We start from the raw sequence: 25,183 nt of genomic DNA, 5'->3' as shown, positions 1-25,183 counted from the left end.
AAACTAAAAATATCCGAGGCCACATGCCTCGCAATAGTAACTGCACCAGACATGCACTAACCCTATTATAAAATAAAAAGAAAGAAATCTTCACACGTGCGCCGATAATGACAAGTCCAACCCAAGGTCGATCTTCGGATTTCATTTCCAAAGCCAAGTTTCGATCCGCCACCTTCAGCAATGGTACCACGCAACGCGCGTCGATATAGCGTGATCAGAGTTCTAGTGTTTCCATCGGAGTGTACATGCTCATCGCTAAAGTTGCTTCTACCACCAACACTTGTCCGCTACCGACACCTCGCTAGCCAGATATTGCAGTAGGTGAAACCGGAAGACAAAGACGTCCCATGTTGCCTCGCCTCCGGTCTCCGTCGCACCACCTTCGATACAATAGGAACAAGCTAAGCATGACAACTCTGTCAAACCCACCATATAGCATCTGCCGACGGCAAGCATGACTTGACGTCTGCGCATGAGATATCATGCATAGCACCTGTTGGTGGCAGGCATGCCATGACGCTTCCAGAAGAGATACATGTGTCACCCGCCGAGCCGCATCAAACCCGATTTGTTGGTGGAGGGGGCGTCCCATACCTCCGCCATCCTCATAGAAGCCGTCAGCACCACAAGACCTAGCCTCCACGCCATACACATGACCACGGGGGCCGCCACCACCGAAAAAGGCGGGTAGCCGCCCCATCGCACCCCATCGGACGACACTGCAGCGAGCAAGAACATGGCCAAAACGCCGTCGCCGGACCGGCTGGAGGCTACCGTATTGCCACACGACAACAACCACTGACAGCCACCACCTCACCGCCGCAAGTCGCTGCAGACCCCGCTCCAAAGGCCCGATGGCACGAAGAAGACGAGGCGGCCGCGACCTAGCACCGTTGCCTCTGGTCCCTCCAATCGTTGCAAGGTCCAAACACGATGTCCTCAAGAGGGATTACGACACGGAAGCACGACCATCGCTCGACCCCGAGAGGCACTGAGCATAGACATGCATGTGTGTTGTCTCTATGTTATAGTCTCAAATCGCCTAGTAGCAAATTACATTGTGCATCAAGGGCTAGTTGAAAAAGATGGTGTTTCAAGGCTCGCCTCACATTAATACTTTTAGCGCATGCACCACAAATAGTTTCAAATGGATTAGAGACATCTATCCAACAATAATGATTATGTATCTATTCTTCAAGACTTGTTTATCGTTTTCATCAAAACTAGTCCCTGTCACCGGCACTATCTAGCCTTTTATTCCAGTAAAACTTTAATTCAATTTAAATATATATTATCAGTCATTATCTAAACCTTGTTTTTACAATCTAGGATGATGCAAAGTCAGTCATTTGTTCCGCTGAATGTTCGTGGGCTGAATGCCAATTTCCCAATTTCAAATTTTATAACTCTGTGGTACTAAAGCATTACTTCTTGAGCTTAATGTCATAGGAGTACTTTTTTGCCATAAATATATTTTGCTTTTAGGAGAGTTGTTACTTTTGATTCTTGAAATTTAAAAGCTGCAATTTTAATTAGTTGTGAATTTGTGATCCAGCTGGAATTCAGGTAGTTGAAAGCTGACAATTTTAACAGAGGAAGTTAGAGGCTTTTTTAGAGAGAGTTGAAATGCAACTGGGCAGTTGGATCTACGTCAGAAGGTATGTGTTTGTGGCAGTCTATGTCATGTCTTGTAGACCACGTCAATACTGGAGGAAAAGGAAAGGAAACACGTGAAAAGGTCAGCAGGCCAACAACACAGCCCGGTCTTCAGATGTTCAGTCGATCGATGATTATCATAGACTCCTACGTGTTTGAGTATGACCAAGTATGTACCAGCTTGCTTGTGTTCCCACCTACACAACATTCAAAGTCCAAAATCCAGGCACGTACGATAATAGTCCAGGCTTCCACCTACCGTACACGTTTCTTCAACCCACCAGGGCATACCCTGTACTGTATATATATAGGACCCGACACAACCACCATGGGAAGCAAACACAATCTCCGCTCAAGGACCAATACAACAGCACCTGCATTATAATCTCCTCTGCTAGCTCTCCTTGCAGTTCAAACCTCAATGGCTGCCACGAGAACTATTTTTCTTGCAGTTGCCGCGATGACCGTCCTGAGCACGGCATCTGCGGCAATCTACAACGTGGGGCAGCCGGGCGGCACATGGGACCTCAGCACCAACTACGGCACATGGGCGTCCTCCAAGAACTTCCAAACCAATGACCAGATCGTCTTCAAGTACTCCCCTCAGGCACACGACGTCCTCGAGGTCAGCAAGGCAGACTATGAACTCCTGTAGCACCGCCAGCCCTGTCACCACCTTCAACTCTGGGAATGATGTTGTCACTCTCACCGCCACCGGCACCCGCTACTTCATCTGCGGTTTCCCTGGTCATTGCGCTGGCGGCATGAAGGTTAAGATTGATGTCATGCCAGGCTCCTCCTCTACATCACCCGCCCCGGCCAGCGGCCCAAGTGCAAGTAACGCTCCCCCGCGGACACCTGTCTCTGCTGCCACCAATGTGGAGGCCGCGGGTTTCGGCCTCGCCGTTTTGCTGGCCGTTGTCGGCCTCGTGGCTTGAGTGCATCTCTGTAGACGCAGGCACATGTGTATTTTATGTAGATTCAAGTAATTATTACTAGCAACTATCTGTGTGTATGGTCAAGTAGTTATGTGTATGTTGGACGTATTCGGGCTTTGTGTATTGCTGATTCATTTTGGAGGATTTATTAATACAGAATCTTTTTGTCTTATACAACATTTCTCTTGACACAGGTTAGTTCTTGTGGATTGTGAATATTTGCATTGATCGTATGCCGTAGCATATATAGGGTACATATAATAGAGTACCTATCTGAATTTTGGACTTTGAATGTTACGTGGGAACACAAGCAAGCTACGCAGCATGCAGCTACTACTTGGTCATCATAGTGAAACACGTATAGATATATAATAGATAATAGATCGACAGAAGATCTGAAGACCGGGCCTACTGACTGCTTCACTCGTTGCTTTTCTTTTCTTCGGTATCGACGCGGTCTACGCGATGTAGACTATCACAATCCATGTCCCTGATCACGTACATCAAGGGTTCGTTGATCAGCATTCAACTCGAACTTCTCTTCTCTCAAAAAAGAAAAACTTTTAACTTCGTTTATTCAATATTTCATCTTTACTACCTGAATTTCACTTTAGAACTAATTATGTTACAACCTCTAGTGATTTATTTTACACCTTTCAAGTTTCAACGGCAAAAAAAGTCACAACCTCCAATTTAGAAGGAGAACGATGAACAAAATTCCAATGTTCAAATCAAGAAGTAAAGCTTTCATACAATATACAGTTAAGTTAACACGTTTTAAATTGCACACACGCACACACACACACACACACACACACACACACGCACACACACACACACACACAAAACACGTTTAGAATTGGTAGAATGGAGCTATCAGCTGGCATGCTGAACCGTGCAATTGAGCCATAGTGCATCATCCTGGATTGCAAAATAACATCATCGAGTGAAATAATATTGTGCGACGCATTATTAAACTGAATTAAAGTTTACAAATATCCACTATGTCTTGGCGGGACTATCTCTCCTACCATTTGGCATGACTGGTGAGCTATCTCAAAAACAATGAACAATAGAATCTCTCCTCACACGCAAACTTGTAATTAAAATTTCATCACTTTGTGGTGCTTTGAGTAATTCATTCACATGGGGATCCTCTCCTTCGGTCATTGTTGATGGAAAACCTAGATATATCATGGTAACGAGGACTACTTTTGATACAAGTGCTGGATAGATTTCTCCGGTCTAATTTCCAGCTTTCTACTACATGTGTTGCACGGTACAACTAATTAAATTACAGCTTCAATGTTACAAAAAGTTACAACATTGTTCCAACAAAACAAGTCAATACTATCAACATAGAAAGCAAGCGATATGTATTGCTTAAAAGACGAGCATCAAAATAAAGAATTAAAGCGTTAATACCACATACAAAGAGGAATTTAAAACTGGTAAAAATGGAGCTTCCAGCCTGCAATCAAGTAAATTTTATCTAAAACGAAAGGCCATGTTTATCTTGGCGGCAATGGTAGAAATTCGCTTGGATCTTGGCCTCTATATATATCCTCCATGTAACCTATTCAAGGCACGATCCTAATCAAGGCATGCAACAGGCCTCCAACGGCAAACCCGTACCACGCACCTGTGGAGAGTGTTCGGCTGCACAGGGCCTCCAAATCAGTAGGACCTCCATTTTCTACTATGTGGTAAAAAAAAGCTCTTATTTATATATTCCCTAAAAAAAATCTGTTATTAATATATAGGTATATAGGTTAACATTATAGAGTGACCAAATGTACCATTTGTACTTGATATTGAATTAGTGCATATAATTAAATAATCCCAACAACAACATTTTAGGGTCTCTTTAATATGTCGAATCCAGTAATAAAAAATGATTTATCAACATTTTAGGATCTACGTCAAAAGGTATGTGGATCGTGTTAGTCTACGTCATGTCTTGTAGACCGCGTCCATATTGAAGAAAAAGGAAAAGAACGCGTGAAATGGTCAGCAGGCTAACAGCACAGCCCGGTCTTCACAAACTCAGTCTATTTTGATCAAGTACGTACCAGCTGCTTGTGTTCCCACCTACACACAATATTCAAAGTCCCACCAACCGCACATGTTTCTCCGTCCCACCCGGCCAGGATTGTCCTATATATAGGACCGGACACCGCCACCTAGGGAAGCAAACACATTCTCCGCTCAAGGACCAAAACATCAGCACCTCCCTTGTAATCTCCTCTGCTAAGCTCTCCTTGCAGTTCAAGCCTCAATGGCTGTCACACGAACCATTTTTCTCGCCATGGCTGTGATGGCCATCCTGAGCACCGCATCAGCGGCGATCTACAACGTTGGCGAGCCCGGCGGAGCGTGGGACCTCAGCACCAACTACGGCACATGGGCGTCCTTCAGGAACTTCAAAGCCGACGACCAGATCATCTTCAAGTACTCCCCTCAAGCGCATGATGTCCTCGAGGTCAGCAAGGCCGACTACGACTCCTGCAGCACCGCCAGCCCCATCACCACCCTCAACTCTGGGAATGATGTCGTCACCCTCACCGCCTCCGGCACCCGGTACTTCATTTGTGGCTTCCCTGGCCACTGCGCGGGTGGCATGAAGGTCAAGATCGATGTCATGTCTGGCTCCTCCTCGTCACCCGCCCCAGCCAGCGGACCAAGTGCAAGCAATGCTCCCCCGCCGACCCCTGTCTCCACTGCCACCAATGTGGAGGCCATCGGGTATGGCCTCGCCGTTTTGCTTGCCGTTGCTGGCCTCATGGCTTGAGTGCATATCTGCAGTCGCAGGCACATGTGTACTTTGTGTATAGTCAAGTAATTATAACTAGCAACTATATGTGTGTATAGTCAAGTAGTTATGTGTATGTTGGACATATTCAGGTTTTCCGTTTTGCTGATTCGTTTTAGAGATTAATAAAAATTTGTTTGGTCTTATAAAATATTTGTCTTGACACACATTCTTGCTAAACTGTGAGAACCAACAATTTTGTAACTTAAACTTGTATTACAGAAATATATACTTAGATTAGACATGTAATTTGTATTGCCCCGGATTGTAAATGAACTATCCTGAAGAACCAGCTGCCACAAATGGTGGAGAACAATTAGGATGCCCCCCCCCCCCCCCAACCCCAAACATACTGGATCAAATTCGGCTGGGCAAAAATCCCGTCCTTTGCTCGTGGAGGTCCATACATGTTCTTGTTTCTGGTGTTGCAAGGGACAGTCACCGTTATCGAGGGAGAGAGAGAGAGAGAGACATGGGAGTCGGTGATGGGTGCTTTTCGGGAACGAATTCTTCCCTGAGATTGATGGCTATCGACGCTGTGAAGGACCAAAATTTCCCCTGTCCAGGCCCCGTCCACTGTAAAAGTACCTTCGGCATTAGGTAAAGAACATTCATCAAGATGGTCCCTACTAGCTAACCGCCTATTTTATTTTGAGGAAATAACAGCTTATTTTATTAAAATGTTTTCCCTTTCCCTGTCTGCTTTAACTTTGTTTTGGGCGCTGATCTGCATGAAAACGCGACCGACTGGATAATATGGACCAGCAGGCACGTGTATAGATCGTCTGCTCTCACCATTTAAACCTCAATTCACCTTGAAGTAAAATGTACAGTGCATGAGGGTTAGTAGAAAATGCTGAAATTTCAAGGCTTACCTAGCAAAAAGATGCTATGAGCATGTACCCCAAATAGTCCAAATAGACCAGGGACGTCTATCCAATGTTGGTGGGCGTGTCCGGTGTACTTAACTTTCAAGAAAATTTTCATCACTATAATCAAAAGTAGTCCTCATTGGCGCCATTGTATATCCATCCTTTTATTACATAAAATTTACTTTAATATAATATGTGTTCACTCTTTTTTTAAGCTGTTATTTTGCAATTCAGGATGATGCAATGTCGGTCATTATTTCTCTGCTTAATCCGCGGTCTAAAAACTTTACTTCATGATTTTAATATTGGACTTTTACCTCTTAAGTTGAAAGTTCTTTTTTTGTGGGAACTCTTAAGTTGAAAGTAGTGACATGGAATTCATACAACAAGCGTTCCAGTTTTAATAAGAGGAAGTGAGAACCTTTTTTTCTATAGTGAGAGTTTAAATGCCTTCTACAAGGTTTGTGAGTTATGATAGTCAACTATGTCTCCTTGGAACCTAGACCGCGTCAATACTGAAGCAGCAGGGTAAGGCCGTGGAACCAAGTTCTTCAGTAGTTTCTCAAAGAAAGATACTGAAGCAGCAGGCAATGGCTGCTATGCGATGAGAACGCTTGAAACGGTCTTAACATCTTCAGTCTATTATTTATTATATACTGTCTATCTAGGTGTTTGAGTGAGAGAGGTGAAACGACGTGGGGATGGGCGAAAGGGCGACTGGGCGGGCGACCGGGGCCACGGTCGCGGCTGTGCCGTCCCTAGCCGCCGGTGATGGCCGGCGAATCAGAGGCCGGTTCTGGGCTCTTGCCAATCCGGATGAGGAGGATGCAGACGACGACGGGGATGGGATCCCGGCGAGTTCTCCACCGTCTCCGACTCCGTCAGATCTCATATGTGAGTTTTTTCATTCAGGGTACAACAAAGATGAAGTGGCAACAACAATCGATAGTGTTTTGCCACCTGACGATCCGGCAAGAATTGGATTGCACGCGGGAGAGAAGAAAGAAATGATCTGTCGCGTAGTTCACCGGAGAACGGCGGCGACGGCAATCAGGCCATGGAAAGGTCCCCTCCCGAAGGTAAGTCTTCCAAATCTTACTCTTTTCGATTTGATTAGGCCGGAATCGTGGATCACAATTGAGAGGAATAAGAATGCGCGCCGGCAAACCGCGTCTAGGGCGCCGGAGACGGCTATGGCGTCATCGCCGGCGGCTCGGGCGATCGGGATCTCCGCTAAGCGGGCGCTGCATTTGAATTGCCTGTTGGGCCACGAGATGGGTGCGTGTACAGTTGGGCCGTCTCTGGGTGAGTTGGGCCCGAGCTTAGACGGGCCAGGGTTAGCTGGGTATGTGGCCCAGGCTAACCCGACCCCTATTCCTCCAAGCTGCGACGCCCCATGCACTTGTTCGATCACGTTTCCTCTGTGTTCGCCGTCGTCTGCTTGGTCTAGGGTTCCGAGGCGCGGCAAGCCAGGGTTCCGGGCGTGTGGAACTGGTAGGGCTCGACGCATCCCTGCCTTCCCGGCTATGGCTGGCCGCGGGTCAGCCGCGCCTCCAGGCAAAAGCGCTGTCGCGGGTGGGGCGGCTATGTTGCCGGGAACCGGTCGCGCCACTCCAACGTTGCCGGCGGCTGGGGCTGGACGTGGGGGCGCGACGCAGGCTGCGCCGCGACCGCCAGCGCTGGCCGGTGCAAACCCCACTGCCGTGGGTCGTGGTGGTGGAGCGAACGGCCCGAGACCGCCGACTCCGATTGCTGCTGCCGCCTCGGGTCGGGGCGGGTCTGGCCTTGGTTCTCAGCCGCCGCTTCAGGGCCCGCGGATTGCTGGACGGGGAGCTCCGCTCGGCCCGCGACCTGCGCTGACGGCGGGTGTGCTGACGGCGGTCGGGCGTGGTGGTCTACGGCCTCCCGCGCCGGCTAATACTACTGTGGGGAGCGGCTTTGCTCCGCCGAGGCCATCGACACCTGCGGCTGTGGGGTGTGGTGCTACTCCGCAGCCTCGTGCCGCACCACCGCCGCACTACGTCGCGAGGCCGACGCAAAAACGATCGGGCCCAACGCAGACGAGGCAGAACGAGGTTGCAGGAGAGTCCAATGAACCGCCCCGGGGACAGTGGGGGACGATGGATATGATGCTTATGGAGATGGCTAGCACCGTGGATCGTCGTCTACGGGAGGTGGACGTGGTTATGCTTGGCAGGGTGATGGTTCTGCTGAGAGACCATTTCTCGGACCTCCAGGTGGTTTTGTCGAGGGAACTTCTGGACCAGACTATCGGCAGAGAGGTGGATACCGTGGTCATCGTGGTGGTCGTGGTCGGTACCGCAGACAGCCTCCGCCACCGGCGGCCGATCCTGTTCCGTCGACCGAACTGCCTAGCTAGGCGATGGAGGTAGTGACGGCATTGGCCAACGTGGAGGTTCCTGCTACTGGTGTTTCTGCAGAGGCAGGTGACAGGTCAAAGTCTAAGAGGGCATCCAAGTGGGCGCGTAAGAAGGAGAAGATGCTATGCTATCGATGTGGTGAGAAGGGTCACTTCATTGCTGAGTGCGTGGCGGAGCTGTGCGATTCGTGTGGTAAGCCAGCACATGCCTCGGGGGATTTCCCACTTCTGCGTGATCAGGTCCCAGCTCTTACGATGTATGGAGTATATTATGCTGAGCTGATGTTCTTTGAGTCCCCGGCTGCGATAGAGATTACGGTAGAGACGCAGAGCTTGACTACCGGAATTGTGAAAGCTAACCAGGGAGTGGTTTCTGAGGCTCAGATTGTGCAGAGACTTCAGGAACTGGCTCCAGGTGATTTTCAGTGGGAGCTTGTCCATATTGAGGACAATGTGTTTAGGGTTGATTTCCCAACGGTGGACGATTTGCAGAGGTTGCTGAGTTTTGGGTTGTGCAAGGTCCCCGGTACTACGCATTCTGGAATTTCACGAGTGCAAGAAGGTGGAGCCTAAGGGAAAGCTGCTCACTCAGGTGTGGCTGCGGTTTTCCGGGGCTCCCTTTGAGCCTTTGACAGATGCTCGAGTTGTGGGTACTCTGGGTATAATGGTTGGAAAAACTGAGAAAGTGGATATGGCATTCACCCGCGCCCATGGGGTGGCCCAACTCCTTGTGAGTGTTCTTGTTGGGGAACATAGTAATTTCAAAAAAATTCCTACACACACGCAAGATCATGGTGATGCATAGCAATGAGAGGGGAGAGTGTTGTCCACGTACCCTCATAGACTGTAAGCGGAAGCGTTAGCACAACGCGGTTGATATAGTCGTACATCTTCACGATCCGACCGATCAAGTACCGAACGTACGGCACCTCCGAGTTCAGCACACGTTCAGCCCGATGACGTCCCTCGAACTCCGATCCAGCCGAGTGTTGAGGGAGAGTTTCGTCAGCACGACGGTGTGGTGACGATGTTGATGTTCTACCGACGCAGGGCTTCGCCTAAGCACCGCTACGGTATTATCGAGGTGGACTATGGTGGAGAGGGGCACCGCACACGGCTAAGAGACGATCAACTTGATGAACTTCTGTGTCTAGAGATGCCCCCCTCCCCCTGTATATAAAGGAGCAAGGGGGAGGCGGCCGGCCTAGGAGAAGGGCGCGCCAAGGGGGAGTCCTACTCCTACCGGGAGTAGGACTCCTCCTTTCCTTGTTGGAGTTGGAGAGAAGGAAAGAGGAGGAGAGGGAGAAGGAAAAGGGGGTTGCACCCCTTGTCCAATTCGGACCAGAGGGGGGGGGCGCAGACCTCCTTCCTTTTGGCCTCTCTCCTCTATTACCGTATGGCCCAATAAGGCCCATATACTCCCCGGCGAATTCCCGTAACTCTCCAGTACTCCGAAAAATACCCAAATCACTTGGAACCTTTCCGAAGTCCGAATATAGTCGTCCAATATATCGATCTTTACGTCTCGACCATTTCGAGACTCCTCGTCAAGTCCCCGATCTCATCCGGGACTCCGAACTCCTTCGGTACATCAAAAGACATAAACTCATAATATAACTGTCATCAAACTTTAAGCGTGCGGACCCTACGGGTTCGAGAACTATGTAGACATGACCGAGACACGTCTTCGGTCAATAACCAATAGCGGAACCTGGATGCTCATATTGGCTCCCACATATTCTACAAAGATCTTTATCGGTCAAACGGCATAACAACATACGTTGTTCCCTTTGTCATCAGTATGTTACTTGCCCGAGATTCGATCGTCGGTATCTCAATACCTAGTTCAATCTCGTTACCGGCAAGTCTCTTTACTCGTTCTGTAACACATCATCCCACAACTAACTCATTAGTTGCAATGCTTGCAAGGCTTATAGTGATGTGCATTACCGAGTGGGCCCAGAGATACCTCTCCGACAATCGGAGTGACAAATCCTAATCAAGAAATACGCCAACCCAACAAGTACCTTCAGAGACACCTGTAGAGCACCTTTATAATCACCCAGTTACGTTGTGACGTTTGGTGGCACACAAAGTGTTCCTCCGGTAAACGGGAGTTGCATAATCTCATAGTCATAGGAACATGTATAAGTCATGAAGAAAGCAATAGCAACAAAGTAAACAATCAAGTGCTATGCTAATGGAATGGGTCAAGTCAATCACATCATTCTCTAATGATGTGACCCCGTTAATCAAATGACAACTCATGTCTATGGTTAGGAAACATAACCATCTTTGATTCAACGAGCTAGTCAAGTAGAGGCATACTAGTGACACTCTGTTTGTCTATGTATTCACACATGTATTATGTTTCCGGTTAATACAATTCTAGCATGAATAATAAACATTTATCATGAAGTAAGGAAATAAATAATAACTTTATTATTGCCTCTAGGGCATATTTCCTTCAGTCTCCCACTTGCACTAGAGTCAATAATCTAGTTCACATCGCCATATGATTTAACATCAATAGTTCACATCACCATGTGATTAACACCCATAGTTCACATCATCATGTGACCAACACCCAAAGGGTTTACTAGATTCAATAATCTAGTTCACATCGCTATGTGATTAATGCCCAAAGAGTACTAAGGTGTAATCATGTTTTGCTTGTGAGAGAAGTTTAGTCAACGGGTCTGCCACATTCAGATCCGTAAGTATTTTGCAAATCTCTATGTTAACAATGCTCTGCACTAAGCTACTCTAGCTAATTGCTCCCACTTTCAATATATATCCAGATTGAGACTTTGAGTCATCTGGATCAGTGTCAAAACTTGCATCGACGTAACCCTTTACGACGAACCTTTTGTCACCTCCATAATCAAGAAACATGTCCTTATTCTACTAAGGATAATTTTGACCAATGTCCAGTGATCTACTCCTAGATCACTATTGTACTCCCTTGCCAAACTCAGGGAAAGGTATATAATAGGTCTGGTACACAGCATGATACTTTATAGAACCTATGGCTAAGGCATAGGGAATGACTTTCATTCTCTCTCTATCTTCTGCCGTGGTCGGGTTTTGAGTCTTACTCAACTTCACACCTTGTAACACAGGCAAGAACTCCTTCTTTGACTGTTCCATTTTGAACTACTTAAAAATCTTGTCAAGGTATGTACTCATTGAAAAACTTATCAAGCATCTTGATCTATCTCTATAGATCTTGATGCTCAATATGTAAGCAGCTTCACCGAGGTCTTTCTTTGAAAAACTCCTTTCAAACATTCCTTTATGCTTTGCAGAATAATTCTACATTATCTCCGATCAGCAATATGTCATTCGCATATGCTTATCAGAAATGTTGTAGTGCTCCCACTCACTTTCTTGTAAATACAGGCTTCACCGCAAGTCTGTATAAAACTATATGCTTTGATCAACTTATCAAAGCGTATATTCCAACTCCAAGATGTTTGCACCAGTCCATAGATGGATCGCTGGAGCTTGCATATTTTGTTAGTACCTTTAGGATTGACAGAACCTTCTGGTTGCATCATATACAACTCTTCTTTAATAAATCCATTAAGGAATGCAGTTTTGTTTATCCATTTGCCAGATTTCATAAAATGCGGTAATTGCTAACATGATTCGGACAGGCTTAAGCATAGATAATAGTGAGAAACTCTCATCGTAGTCAACACCTTGAACTTGTCGAAAACCTTTTGCGACAATTCTAGCTTTGTAGATAGTAACACTACTATCAGCGTCCGTCTTCCTCTTGAAGATCCATTTAATCTCAATGGCTCGCCGATCTTTGGGCAAGTCAATCAAAGTCCATACTTTGTTCTTATACATGGATCTCATCTCAGATTTCATGGCCTCAAGCCATTTCGTGGAATCTGGGCTCATCATCGCTTCCTCATAGTTCGTAGGTTCCTCATGGTCAAGTAATATGACCTCCAGAACAGGATTACAGTACCACTCTGGTGCGGATCTCACTCTGGTTTACCTACGAGGTTCGGTAGTAACTTGATCTGAAGTTATATGATCATCATCATTAGCTTCCTCACTAATTGGTGTAGTAGTCACAGGAACAGATTTCTGTGATGAACTACTTTCCAATAAGGGAGCAGGTATAGTTACCTCATCAAGTTCTACTTTTCTCCCACTCACTTCTTTCGAGAGAAACTCCTTCTCTAGAAAAGATCCATTCTCACCAATGAATATATTGCCTTCGGATCTGTGATAGAAGGTGTACCCAACATTTTCTTTTGGGTATCCTATGAAGACGCACTTCTCCAATTTGGGTTTGAGCTTAGCAGGTTGAAACTTTTTCACATAAGCATTGCAACCTCAAACTTTAAGAAACGACAGCTTAGGTTTCTTGCCAAACCATAGTTCATACGGTGTCGTCTCAACAGATTTAGATGGTGCCCTCTTTAATGTGAATGTAGCTGTCTCTAATGCATAACCTCAAAACTATAGTGGTTAATCGGTAAGAAACATCATAGATTGCACTATATCCAATAATAGTACGGTTATGATGTTCGGACACACCATTATGTTGTGGTGTTCCAGGTGGCACGATTTTGTGAAACTATTCCACACTGTTTTAATTGAAGACCAAACTCGTAACTCAAATATTTGTCTCTGCGATCAGATCGTAGAAACTTTATTTTCTTGTCGCGATGATTTTCCACTTCACTCTGAAGTTTTTGAACTTTTCAAATGTTTCAGACTTATGTTTCATCAAGTAGATATACCCATATCTGCTCAAATCATCTGTGAAGGTCAGAAAATAACGATACACACCGCGAGCCTCAACATTCATCGGACTGCATACATCAGTATGTATTATTTCCAATAAGTCAGTTGCTTGCTCCATTGTTCCGGAGAACGGAGTCTTAGTCATCTTGCTCATGAGGCACGGTTCGCAAGCATCAACTGATTCATAATCAAGTGATTCCAAAAGCCCATCAGCATGGATTTTCTTCATGCGCTTTACACCAATATGACCTAAACGGCAGTGCCACAAATAAGTTGCACTATCATTATTAACTTTGCATCTTTTGGCTTCAATATTATGAGAATGTGTATCACCACAATCGAGATCCAACAAACCATTTTCATTGGGTGTATGACCATAGAAGGTTTTATTCATGTAAACAGAACAACAATTTATTCTCTTACTTAAATGAATAACTGTATTGCAATAAACATGATCAAATCATATTCATGCTCAACGCGAACACCAAATAACACTTATTTAGGTTCAACACTAATCCCGAAAGTATAGGGAGTGTGCGATGATGATCATATCAATCTTGGAACCACTTCCAACACACATCGTCACTTCACCCTTAACTAGTCTCTGTTCATTTTACAACTCCCGTTTCGAGTTACTACTCTTAGCAACTGAACCAGTATCAAATACCGAGGGGTTGCTACGAACACTAGTAAAATACACATCAATAATCTGTATATCAAATATACCTTTGTTCACTTTGCCATCCTTCTTATCCGCCAAATACTTGGGGCAGTTCCGCTTCCAGTGACCAGTCCCTTTGCAGTAGAAGCACTTAGTCTCAGGCTTAGGACCAGAGTTGGGCTTCTTCACTTGAGCAGCAACTTGCTTGCCGTTCTTCTTGAAGTTCCCTTTCTTTCCCTTTGCCCTTTTCTTGAAACTAGTGGTTTTGTTAATCATCAACACTTGATGCTCTTTCTTGATTTCTACCTTCATCGATTTCATTATCATGAAAAGCTCGGAAATCGTTTTCATCATCCCTTGCATACTATAGTTCATCACGAAGTTCTACTAACTTGGTGATGGTGACTAGAGAATTCTGTCAATCACTATCTTATCTGGAAGATTAACTCCCACTTGATTCAAGCGATTGTAGTACCCAGACAATCTGAGCACATGCTCACTGCTTGAGCTATTCTCCTCCATCTTTTAGCTATAGAACTTGTTGGAGACTTCATATCTCTCAACTCGGGTATTTGCTTGAAATATTAACTTCAACTCCTGGAACATCTCATATGGTACATGACGTTCAAAACATCTTTGAAGTCCCGATTCTAAGCCGTTTAAGCATGGTGCACTAAACTATCAAGTAGTCATCATATTGAGCTAGCCAAACGTTCATAACGTCTGCATCTGCTCCTGCAATAGGTCTGTCACCTAGCGGTGCATTAAGGACATAATTCTTCTGTGCAGTAATGAGGATAATCCTCAGATCACGGATCCAATCCGCATCATTGCTACTAACATCTTTCAACTTAATTTTCTCTAGGAACATATCAAAAATAAAACAGGGGAGCTATAACACGAGCTATTGATCTACAACATAGATATGCTAATACTACCAGGACTAAGTTCATGATAAATTAAAGTTTAATTAATCATATTACTTAAGAACTCCCACTTAGAAAGACATCCCTCTAATCTTCTAAGTGATCACGTGATCCAAATCAACTAAACCACAACCGATCATCACGTGAAATGGAGTAGCTTTCAATGGTGAACATCAATATGTTGATCATATCTAATATATGATTCACGCTCGACCTTTCGGTCTCATTGTTCCGAGGCCATATCTGCATATGCTAGGCTCTTTAAGTTTAACTTGAGTATTCTGCGTGTGCAAAACTGGCTTGCACCCGTTGTAGATGGACGTAGAGCTTATCACACCCGATCATCACGTGGTGTCTGGGCACGATGAACTTTGGCAATGGTGGATACTCAGGGAGAACACTTTTATCTTGAAATTTAGTGAGAGATCATCTTATAATGCTACCGTCAATCAAAGCAAGATAAGATGCATAAAAGATAAACATCACATGCAATCAATATAAGTGATATGATAGGGCCATCATCATCTTGTGCTTGTGATCTCCATCTCCGAAGCACCGTCATGATCACCATCGTCACCGGCGCGACACCTTGATCACCATAGTAGCATCATTGTCGTCTCGCCAATCTTATGCTTCCACGACTATCGCTACCGCTTAGTGATAAAGTAAAGCATTACAGCGCAATTGCATTGCATACAATAAAGCGACAAGCATATGGCTCCTGCCAGTTGCCAATAACTCGGTTACAAAACATGATCATCTCATACAATAAAATTCAGCATCATGTCTTGACCATATCACATCACAACATGCCCTGCAAAAACAAGTTAGACGTCCTCTACTTTGTTGTTGCAAGTTTTACGTGGCTGCTACGGGCTTAAGCAAGAACCAATTTTACCTACGCATCAAAACCACAACGATAGTTTGTCAAGTTGGTGCTGTTTTAACCTTCGCAAGGACCGGGCGTAGCCACACTTGGTTCAACTAAAGTTGGAGAAACTGACACCCGCCAGCCACCTGTGTGCAAAGCACGTCGGTAGAACCAGTCTCGCATAAGCATACGCGTAATGTCGGTCCGGGCCGCTTCATCCAACAATACCGCCGAACCAAAGTATGACATGCTGGTAAGCAGTACGACTTATATCGCCCACAACTCACTTGTGTTCTACTCGTGCACAACATCAACGCATAAAACCTGGCTCTGATACCACTGTTGGGGAACGTAGTAATTTCAAAAAAATTCCTACACACACGCAAGATCATGGTGATCCATAGCAACAAGAGGGGAGAGTATTGTCCACGTACCCTCGTAAACCGTAAGCGGAAGCGTTAGCACAACATGGTTGATGTAGTCGTACGTCTTCACGATCCGACCGATCAAGTACCGAACATACAGCACCTCCGAGTTCAGCACACGTTCAGCCCGATGACGTCCCTTGAACTCCGATCCAGCCGAGTGTTGAGGCATAGTTTCGTCAGCACGATGGCGTGGTGACGATGTTGATGTTCTACCGACGCAGGGCTTCGCCTAAGCACCGCTACAGTATTATCGAGGTGAACTATGATGGAGGGGGGGCACCGCACACTACAAGAAATGTGTTAATCCATGACAGATTGAAGCTGTCACATATGTGTCCATAATCGTCATGATTGGACGGCCATGACGGACTGAAAATCCGTCATGTATATCACGTCATAATTTGATCACCATGCACTCCTTGACGGATCACCAGATCCGTCATGGATCCATGACGGTTCTCGGCCGTCACATATTATTGTTAGATAACAGCGTTGACCATACATTCCATGTCATCATCTGACATGGCGGCCAACATGAATCTCACATGGCAGCCCATATGTTTATCAGCCCAAGTATAATTTTGGCCCACTAATTTTAGTATGACCTGTGTGGTAAATGGGCTAAATAGAATTTTGGCCCATGTAATAATCAGTCCAAATAGGATTTTGACCCACTAATTCTGTTTAGCTCACTAGTTTTTGTCCAAGTCAGCTACCAACTAATTTGGGGTCTATACATATTTTGGGCTCATACATTATTTGTTTTTTGAGTCGATAACTTTATATAGATTTCTGCCCATATCATTAAATAAAATCAAATTACAACATTATCTCAAAAAACATTACAACCAAGAACGAATGAAAATAAACTCAAATTAAAAACTAAAATTACAAGGACATTTGCAACTAAGGCCACAACTCCCACTCCATCTCAGCCCATCCCTCGCTGGAGATTCTCCACATCCTATCTCTTCATGGTGGACGACATGACTCTGGTGGGTGGTGCTCCTCACCGTTTTTAGCTCGATTCGATGCCGCTTCTGTACATTGGATGTGAGGCGTTGGATGGGGATCACGAGAACATGGTGGCACCCATATTGCCCTCGCACCTCGAGCATCTGTACCCATTGCGGATCTCGTCATCGCGGTTTGGCAAGCCCACGAACAAACCCGCTTGCATGATGCAGCGACCTGCATCAAGGGCAAGCCAGAGGAGGCACGACCTGCATCAAGGGCACTAACGCGCGTGCACTAGGTCAGCCTTCACGGAATGGATCAGGCTGATTGGGGGGGACAGGGGCAGAGGAGGGTTGGTGGCGCTTGTTGTAGGGAACGGATCTGAGGAAGTCAATCTCCCCTGAGCGTACACTGGCGATGCTCCAACCCAATCGCTAGACGCTGGATCTGAGGAAGGAGATGGGCCAGGTGCGAGCACCCGTGGACGTTGTGTAGGGATGGAGGAAGCCCGTGGCCACGCCGTGATCCACCATTACGGTGGCCTTGGGGATCTGAACAGGATCCGGCCGTGGGAGACAGCGCGGTGGCGCGGTGGCAGTGCGGGCGGCATGGCCGGTTGAGGACTAGCTGGGCACGGCGTGGAGGCGTCGGGAGGGGATGATCTGTGCACGACGGTGAGGATCCAGGAGGGAAGGAGAGGCACCAGCTGGCGGGGGCTGGTGGAGGTGGGTACTGGGGAAGTGGGGATGTTTGGGTTCGGGAGGTGTGGGGGCGTTGGTGCTCTCTAGAAGAAGACACGAGAAAGAGGTGGGAGCTTGGCTAGCCGTCGGATCTCAGAGGAGCAGACAGTTTGGATCTGTGATCCGTGGGATGGCTTGGTCAGCCAATCAAAACGCGAGTTTGCCCTCACACTGGATTGCCACATCAGCTGGAGCGTTCTGTTTCCTTGAGAGAAAAAGAGCAACACCAGGCCATGACAGTTTTGGACAACGCTAGAAAAACAAAGCTAAGCCCGACAACTCGTTATGTCATCTTCTCCTGGCGGATCATGATGGTTTTGAGAATAAATTATACTATAGTTAAAAAAGAGAGAAGAAGTTCCTCTTTTGATTCCATGCGGATGAAATTAACAAATTATATTCATATTTTTTCAAGTAAATATCAATTAGTTTGTGGAGTCACATATTATGTATATAGTTTTTTAGAGCGAGTGCAAAGCTTTATGTCTATCACACCACATTACCAATAAGAATTGAACTATCAAATACGCGAGACGTGCATGATATCGGATCCATGGCGCACTATTTTATTCATAAAACTTATATTGTCCGTGTATTACCGAAAGGAAACATCCGAATGCTCCTTTATTCAGGCCGGTAGAGTTGTTGTCACACGCTAGTATTTTAACCCAAAAGGACTTGGGGATTGAGTCCCGACTTCATTTTTTTATTAAAAATTAAAATCTTCATTGTCCAGGAAAATAGATAGGCCATAGGGCTTCATGAAGTTTCTGCACATGTTTGCATCTTGCCGATCGATGACGGTTTCCATGACGGACTGGGGAAAACCGTCATCGACTATGACGGATTCTCAGAATGTCATCAGAAATCCGTCACAGATTAACAGGTTTCTGGTAGTGGCACACGGCTAAGAGACGATCAACTTGATCAACTTCTGTGTCTAGAGGTGCCCCCCTGCCCCTGTATATAAAGGAGCAAGTGGGGAGGCGGCCGGCCTAGGAGAAGGGCGCGCCAAGGGGGGGGAGTCCTACTCCTACCGGGAGTAGGACTCCTCCTTTCCTTGTTGGAGTTGGAGAGAAGGAAAGAGGAGGAGAGGGAGAAGGAAAAGGGGGCTGCACCCCTTGTCCAATTCGGACCAGAGGGGGGGCGCAGTCCTCCTTCCTTTTGGCCTCTCTCCTCTATTCCCGTATGGCTCAATAAGGCCCATATACTCCCCGGTGAATTCCCGTAACTCTCCGGTACTCCGAAAAATACCCGAATCACTCGGAACATTTCCGAAGTCCGAATATAGTCGTCCAATATATCGATCTTTACGTCTCGGCCATTTTGAGACTCCTCGTCATGTCCCCGATCTCATCTGGGACTCCAAACTCCTTCGGTACATCAAAACACATAAACTCATAATATAACCATCATCAAACTTTAAGTGTGCGGACCCTACGGGTTCGAGAACTATGTAGACGTGACTGAGACACGTCTCCGGTTAATAACCAATAGCGGAACCTGGATGCTCATATTGGCTCCCACATATTCTACGAAGATCTTTATCGGTCAAACCGCATAACAACATACGTTGTTCCCTTTGTCATCGATATGTTACTTGCCCGAGATTCAATCGTCGGTATCTCAATACCTAGTTCAATCTCGTTATCGGCAACTCTCTTTACTCATTCTGTAACACATCATCCCACAACTAACTCATTAGTTGCAATGCTTGCAAGGCTTATAGTGATGTGCATTACCGAGTGGGCCCAAAGATACCTCTCCGACAATCGGAGTGACAAATCCTAATCTCGAAATACGCCAACCCAACAAGTACCTTCGGAGACACCTGTAGAGCACCTTTATAATCACCCAGTTACGTTGTGACATTTGGTGGCACACAAAGTGTTCCTTCGGTAAACGGGAGTTGCATAATCTCATAGTCATAGGAACATGTATAAGTCATGAAGAAAGAAATAGCAACAAACTAAACGATCAAGTGCTATGCTAACGGAATGGGTCAAGTCAATCACATCATTCTCTAATGATGTGACCCCGTTAATCAAATGACAACTCATGTCTATGGTTAGGAAACTTAACCATCTTTGATTCAACGAGCTAGTCAAGTAGAGGCATACTAGTGACACTCTGTTTGTCTATGTATTCACAAATGTATTATGTTTCCGGTTAATACAATTCTAGCAAGAATAATAAACATTTATCGTGAAGTAAGGAAATAAATAATAACTTTATTATTGCCTCTATGGCATATTTCCTTCAGTTCTGGACATTGAGTTCGTCCCGGATGTGGTCAAGTGGACTTATAGGGGAGAGGTGTTTCCTCTTGAGATTGAGTTTGAGGATACAGAGTCGTTTGCCGAGGCGGTTAATGGGACTGATGTGGATATGCACGAGGGTGACGACAACGCGGGTGCTAGTGGGGACCCGACTGATGAGGCTGGACGAGAGAGGTCCAACGGATCGGGACATGTTGCTCAGTTGCCCGGGGATGGGCCCGGGGTGGAGCCGGCCCCAGCTCCGTCGGTGCGGATGAGTACTTTGCGGTTTGGGTCCTTTGAGCCAGCGTCTGCCCCTCCCAGAATTTGGAGCGACCGGGTGGATTCTGATGATGTTTTTGAGTGCACGCTTCCGGTGTTGGAGTTTGATGTTGTTGATAGTCCTGTGGTGGGAGGCTTGATGGGGACGCACTCGGCGACGACCTTGGTGGGGGTGGGGAGATGGAGCCTCAGGTGGTTTCGCTTTCCCCCGCTCCCCCAGTGGACTCGGGCCGAGAGACGTCGTCTGCTTTGGAGGTTGTGCCTAGGTGGGGAGTCCGGGGCAGGTGGCCTCGACCTCTTCTCCTCCTATCCTGGCGCCGGATACGCTGGTGACGCCGCCGATGGCCGGCCGTGGGGAAGGCCATCTGGGTCAGGTAAACCTAGTTCCTTCTCCTATGGTGGCGGCTAGAGCGGCCGCTTCTCTAATGGTGCTGGGTAGGGGTCTGGGGCAGGTGGCCTCGACACCTCCTCCTCCTTCGGCAGTCAAGACAGCGACGCCTTCAGGACAGAGGGTTGGGGCGGGGGAGAGTTCGGGCAGGCGGCGCCCGCGCCTCCCTCCCCCGGCTTCCCGTCCGTGGGGCTTCGGAGCCCACCGCCGCCTCCTCCGGTATCCTTGGCGGACTCTTCAGCGCGAGGTTTTACTCGGGAGGAGGTCATTGCCTTTGGTGGGCTCCCTGACCCGGTCTCTGCGGGGCGACAGATGAGTTCTTGTCTCCAGGACCACCCGGAGGTTGATGACATGCAACAGAGGTGCGCTATGAGGGCGGCCAAGCTTCGTGACATTGAGGTCACCACTGGTATGTCAGTCAACATGTCTAATTCTATATTGCATTTTTCTAAAGATGAGATTATTAATAATGCCAACCAATTAGGAGTTTCGCTAGGGAGTACTAATAGTGAAATTTCTAACTCGGTTAATGATCTTCTAGATTTGGAAGCAGAATGCGCTTTAGAAACAATCTGAAACCTTGCAGCAGTAAAACCTATGAATGATGCAGAGATTGATGCGTTAGGGGTAAGAGTGCTCGATAACTTCTGTGCGGATCTTGCACCATCCACTCTTGAATCTGAGGAAGAGGATGCAGTTCTAGAGGATGCAGTAGCAAGACCAACTGACCCCGATTATGAGGACCGAATGGAGGACCATAGTAAACCCAAGCGTAAGTGGAAGCAGAAGGTTTATCCTGCTTCCGCGGTTCGTAGGAGTGCTAGGATTCGAACGGCCAAAAAATTTCATGATGACATATGAAAGGAATCTTTTGGAATAGCAGAGGTCTGAAGGACTTGACTAAAAGAAGGTTTCTTGCTGAGGCGTCTCTTGAGCATCGACTAGATTTCATTGCTCTCTCTGAAACTGGTAGGGATAATTTTGCGCCTCAGTTTCTCAGCACTTTATCGGGTGGTGTCGATTTTGATTGGCATTGCCTTCCTCCGCGAGGAAGATCGGATGGGATCTTGCTTGTAGTGAGATGCGATTCGCTGGAAGTCCGAAGTGTAGTGATGGGTGACTTCACAGTTAAATTTCAGGTCAGGTCCAAAGCTGATGGGTTTAACCGGGCTCTGGTGCCGGTGTATGGTGCTGCACAACCCGAGCTTAAACCGGAGTTTTTGGCGGACCTGGTTCTAATTTGCGGATCCGAGTAGCTCCCAATTTTGGTTGGGGGTGACTTCAACATCATAAGGAGGAGAGAGGAAAAGAATAATGATAATTTTGACGGCAGATGGTCGTTTATGTTCAATACCATTATTGAAAGCTTGGATCTGAGAGAGATAGATCTTTCCGGTAGAAAGTTTACCTGGGCTAACACTTAGCACATTTAAAACTGCTAAAATGGAGTTTTCAGTCTGCAATTCAACTAAATTTTATCTAAAATGAAGTCATATTTATCTTGGCACCAACGGTAGAAATTTGTATTGGATCACAGGCTCGATATGATCTACATTTTTGAAAAAATCAAAAATAACCGTTCAAAAAAATCGAAATTAAATTTTGAAGTGGCAAAAAAGGGGAAAAATTGACACACATGCAAAGATGTATTTTATGCATGTGTAAAATTTCATTACGAGATACTTTAACGTGTCATTTAAAAAGCAAACACGTTGATTTTGAAAATACTAATCTTGCTATTAGAATCAGTCCACAATTTGAAACCGTCCGTAAAAGGTCTCTATATAGCAAAATGTGTGTGTGTATATATATAGTGTTACTATTCATCACCCAGGATACAAAATAAGTTATTCTTCACCCAAGGTAATCTTACTATCGTTTCCTAAATAAATTACGTTTAGAATATAAATAGTTACATGCATATTGATTCAATATGTAAAATTTGGTATAAAAAAATAAAAATATAGGTTATAAACCAGAAAAATCACATTTTATGTATGTTTTACACTATGTTTTTGCATTCGTAATTTTACATAACGTAAAATATATTTTTACGGCGAGTACATATTTTCTTATGTTCTCTTTTTATATATGAAATAAAAAAAAATTACGAAACGTAAAATACGGTGCATTGATGTCAAAATAGAGAGGGGATGATGAATAACTATTCATCACCCAGGGTGATGAATAGCGCGACAAGCACGAGCAACTATTATTGGCCATAGATATTATTATAGTTGACGGCAATCACTGTGCTTTCCTTGCACTTTTTTTTGCTGAGAAAATCAAGATTCTACACTAGTGTGTAGTGTCTACGATCCAAATCAAGGCACGCAACAGGCCACCCGTACCATGCACCTGTGCAGAGTGTTCGGCTGCACCGGGCCTCCAAATCAGTAGGACCCCCAATTTTCTATGTAATAGAGTAGTACTAATGGCTAGTTTAGCTCTGTTAACTTAGGTATATAGGATAACATTATAGTGACCAACTGTATCATTTGTACTTGTAATTTTTCTTTTCGCAGGTGTACTTGTAATTAGATCATTCCAACAACAAAATTTTAGGGTCTCTTTAATATGTCAAATGCACTAATAAAAAAAGCTCTGTCAAAATAATGCTTTGGACAATTGGATCAACGTCAGAAGCTATGTGGATCGTGATAGTCTACCTCATGTTCTTGTAGACCGCGTCGATACTGTAGAAAAAGGAAAGAACGCGTGAAATGGTCAGCCCGCCAACAGCACAGCCCGGTCTTCACATCCTCGGTCTATTTTGATCAAGTACGTACCAGCTGCTTGTGTTCCCACCTACACACAATATTCGAAGTCCAAAATCCAGGTACACAAACTTCATTCTACGATCCCACCAACCGCACATGTTTCTCCATCACACCGGGTCTAGCCTGTGTATTGTTCTATATAAAGGACCCGACACTGCCTCCTAGGAAAGCAAACACATTCTCCACTCAAGGATCGATACACACCTGCCTTACAAGTTATAATCTCCTCTGCTAGCTCTCTTTACAGTTCCAACCGCAATGGCTGCCAAGAGAACCATTCTTCTCGCCATGGCTGCGATGGCCGTCCTGAGCACCGCGTCAGCGGCAACCTACAACGTGGGTGAGCCGGGCGGCGCATGGGACCTCAGCACCAACTACGGCACTTGGGCGTCCTCTAGGAACTTCCAAACCAACGATCAGATCGTCTTTAAGTACTCCCCTCAGGCACACGATGTCCTTGAAGTCAGCAAGGCAGACTACGACTCTTGCAGCACGGCCAACCCCATCACCACCTTCAACTCCGGGAATGATGTTGTCACCTTCACAGCCACCGGCACCCGGTACTTCATCTGTGGTTTCCCTGGTCATTGCGCGGGCGGCATGAAGGTTAAGATCGATGTCATGCCAGGCTCCTCCTCTAAGTCACCCGTCCCGGCCAACGGCCCAAGTGCAAGCAATGCTCCCCCGCCGACACCTGTCTCTGCTGCCACCAATGTGGAGGCCACGGGGTTTGGCCTCGCCGTTTTGCTTGCCATTGCCGGCCTCATGGCTTGAGTGCATCTCTGGACTCGCGGGCACATGTGTATTTTATGTATATTCAAGTAATTATTACTAGCAACTATCTGTGTGTGTATGATCAAGTAGTTATGTGTATGTTGGGTGTATTCAGGCTTTGTGTATTGCTGATTCATTTTGGAGGATTTATTAATAAATATTCTTTTGGTCTTATACAACATTTGTCTTGAAACACGTTCATTCTAAAACGTGAGAACCAACAATTTCGTAACTTAAACTTGTAGTACAGAAATACATAATTAGATTAGACATGCAATTAGTATTGCCCCTGATTGTAAATGAACTATCCCGAACAACCAGCTGCAACAAATGGTGAAGAACAACTAGGATGCCCCCGACCCCGGACATACTGGATCAAAATCGGCTGGGAAAATCCCTGCTTTTTGGATGATGGAGTGCCACACATGTTCCTGTTTCTGGTGTTGCACGGGACAATCACCGTCGTCGAGGGAGAGAGAGCCATGGGAGTGGGTGACGGGTACTGCCCTATTATGTTCTTGGGGCTGGAGGATGATCACTATCAACGCTCTGAGGGACCAAAATTTCCCCAGTCCAGGCACCATTGTTCAGTAATGTAAAAATACCAGCTGCATTGGATAAAAGTGCTTCATCCAGGGATAGTCATGGCCCATGCAGCGCGACGCAGCATTCATCAAGATGGTCTGGTAG

General features: G+C 46.0%; 2 protein-coding genes and 1 pseudogene across 2 annotated transcripts; all 3 read left to right on the top strand.

Moving 5' to 3' along the window:
• The first annotated feature begins 2,077 nt into the window (after positions 1-2,077).
• Positions 2,078-2,594, top strand: LOC123186496 (mavicyanin-like; annotated as a pseudogene).
• A 2,211-nt stretch (positions 2,595-4,805) lies between these two features.
• On the top strand, positions 4,806-5,516 carry LOC123186495 (mavicyanin). Its single transcript, XM_044598255.1, has one exon. The coding sequence runs from the start codon at positions 4,873-4,875 to the stop codon at positions 5,383-5,385; it is 513 nt and encodes a 170-aa protein (XP_044454190.1). The 5' UTR covers positions 4,806-4,872; the 3' UTR covers positions 5,386-5,516.
• An 18,389-nt stretch (positions 5,517-23,905) lies between these two features.
• On the top strand, positions 23,906-24,618 carry LOC123186494 (mavicyanin-like). Its single transcript, XM_044598254.1, has one exon. It carries the CDS (start codon positions 23,978-23,980, stop codon positions 24,491-24,493), a length of 516 nt encoding a protein of 171 aa, XP_044454189.1. The 5' UTR covers positions 23,906-23,977; the 3' UTR covers positions 24,494-24,618.
• Positions 24,619-25,183: the final 565 nt, after the last annotated feature.

The sequence above is a fragment of the Triticum aestivum genome, chromosome 2A (genome assembly GCF_018294505.1).
Source record: "Triticum aestivum cultivar Chinese Spring chromosome 2A, IWGSC CS RefSeq v2.1, whole genome shotgun sequence".
In the NCBI taxonomy this organism is placed as follows: domain Eukaryota; kingdom Viridiplantae; phylum Streptophyta; class Magnoliopsida; order Poales; family Poaceae; genus Triticum; species Triticum aestivum.
This window is presented reverse-complemented; position numbering and strand designations above follow the sequence as displayed.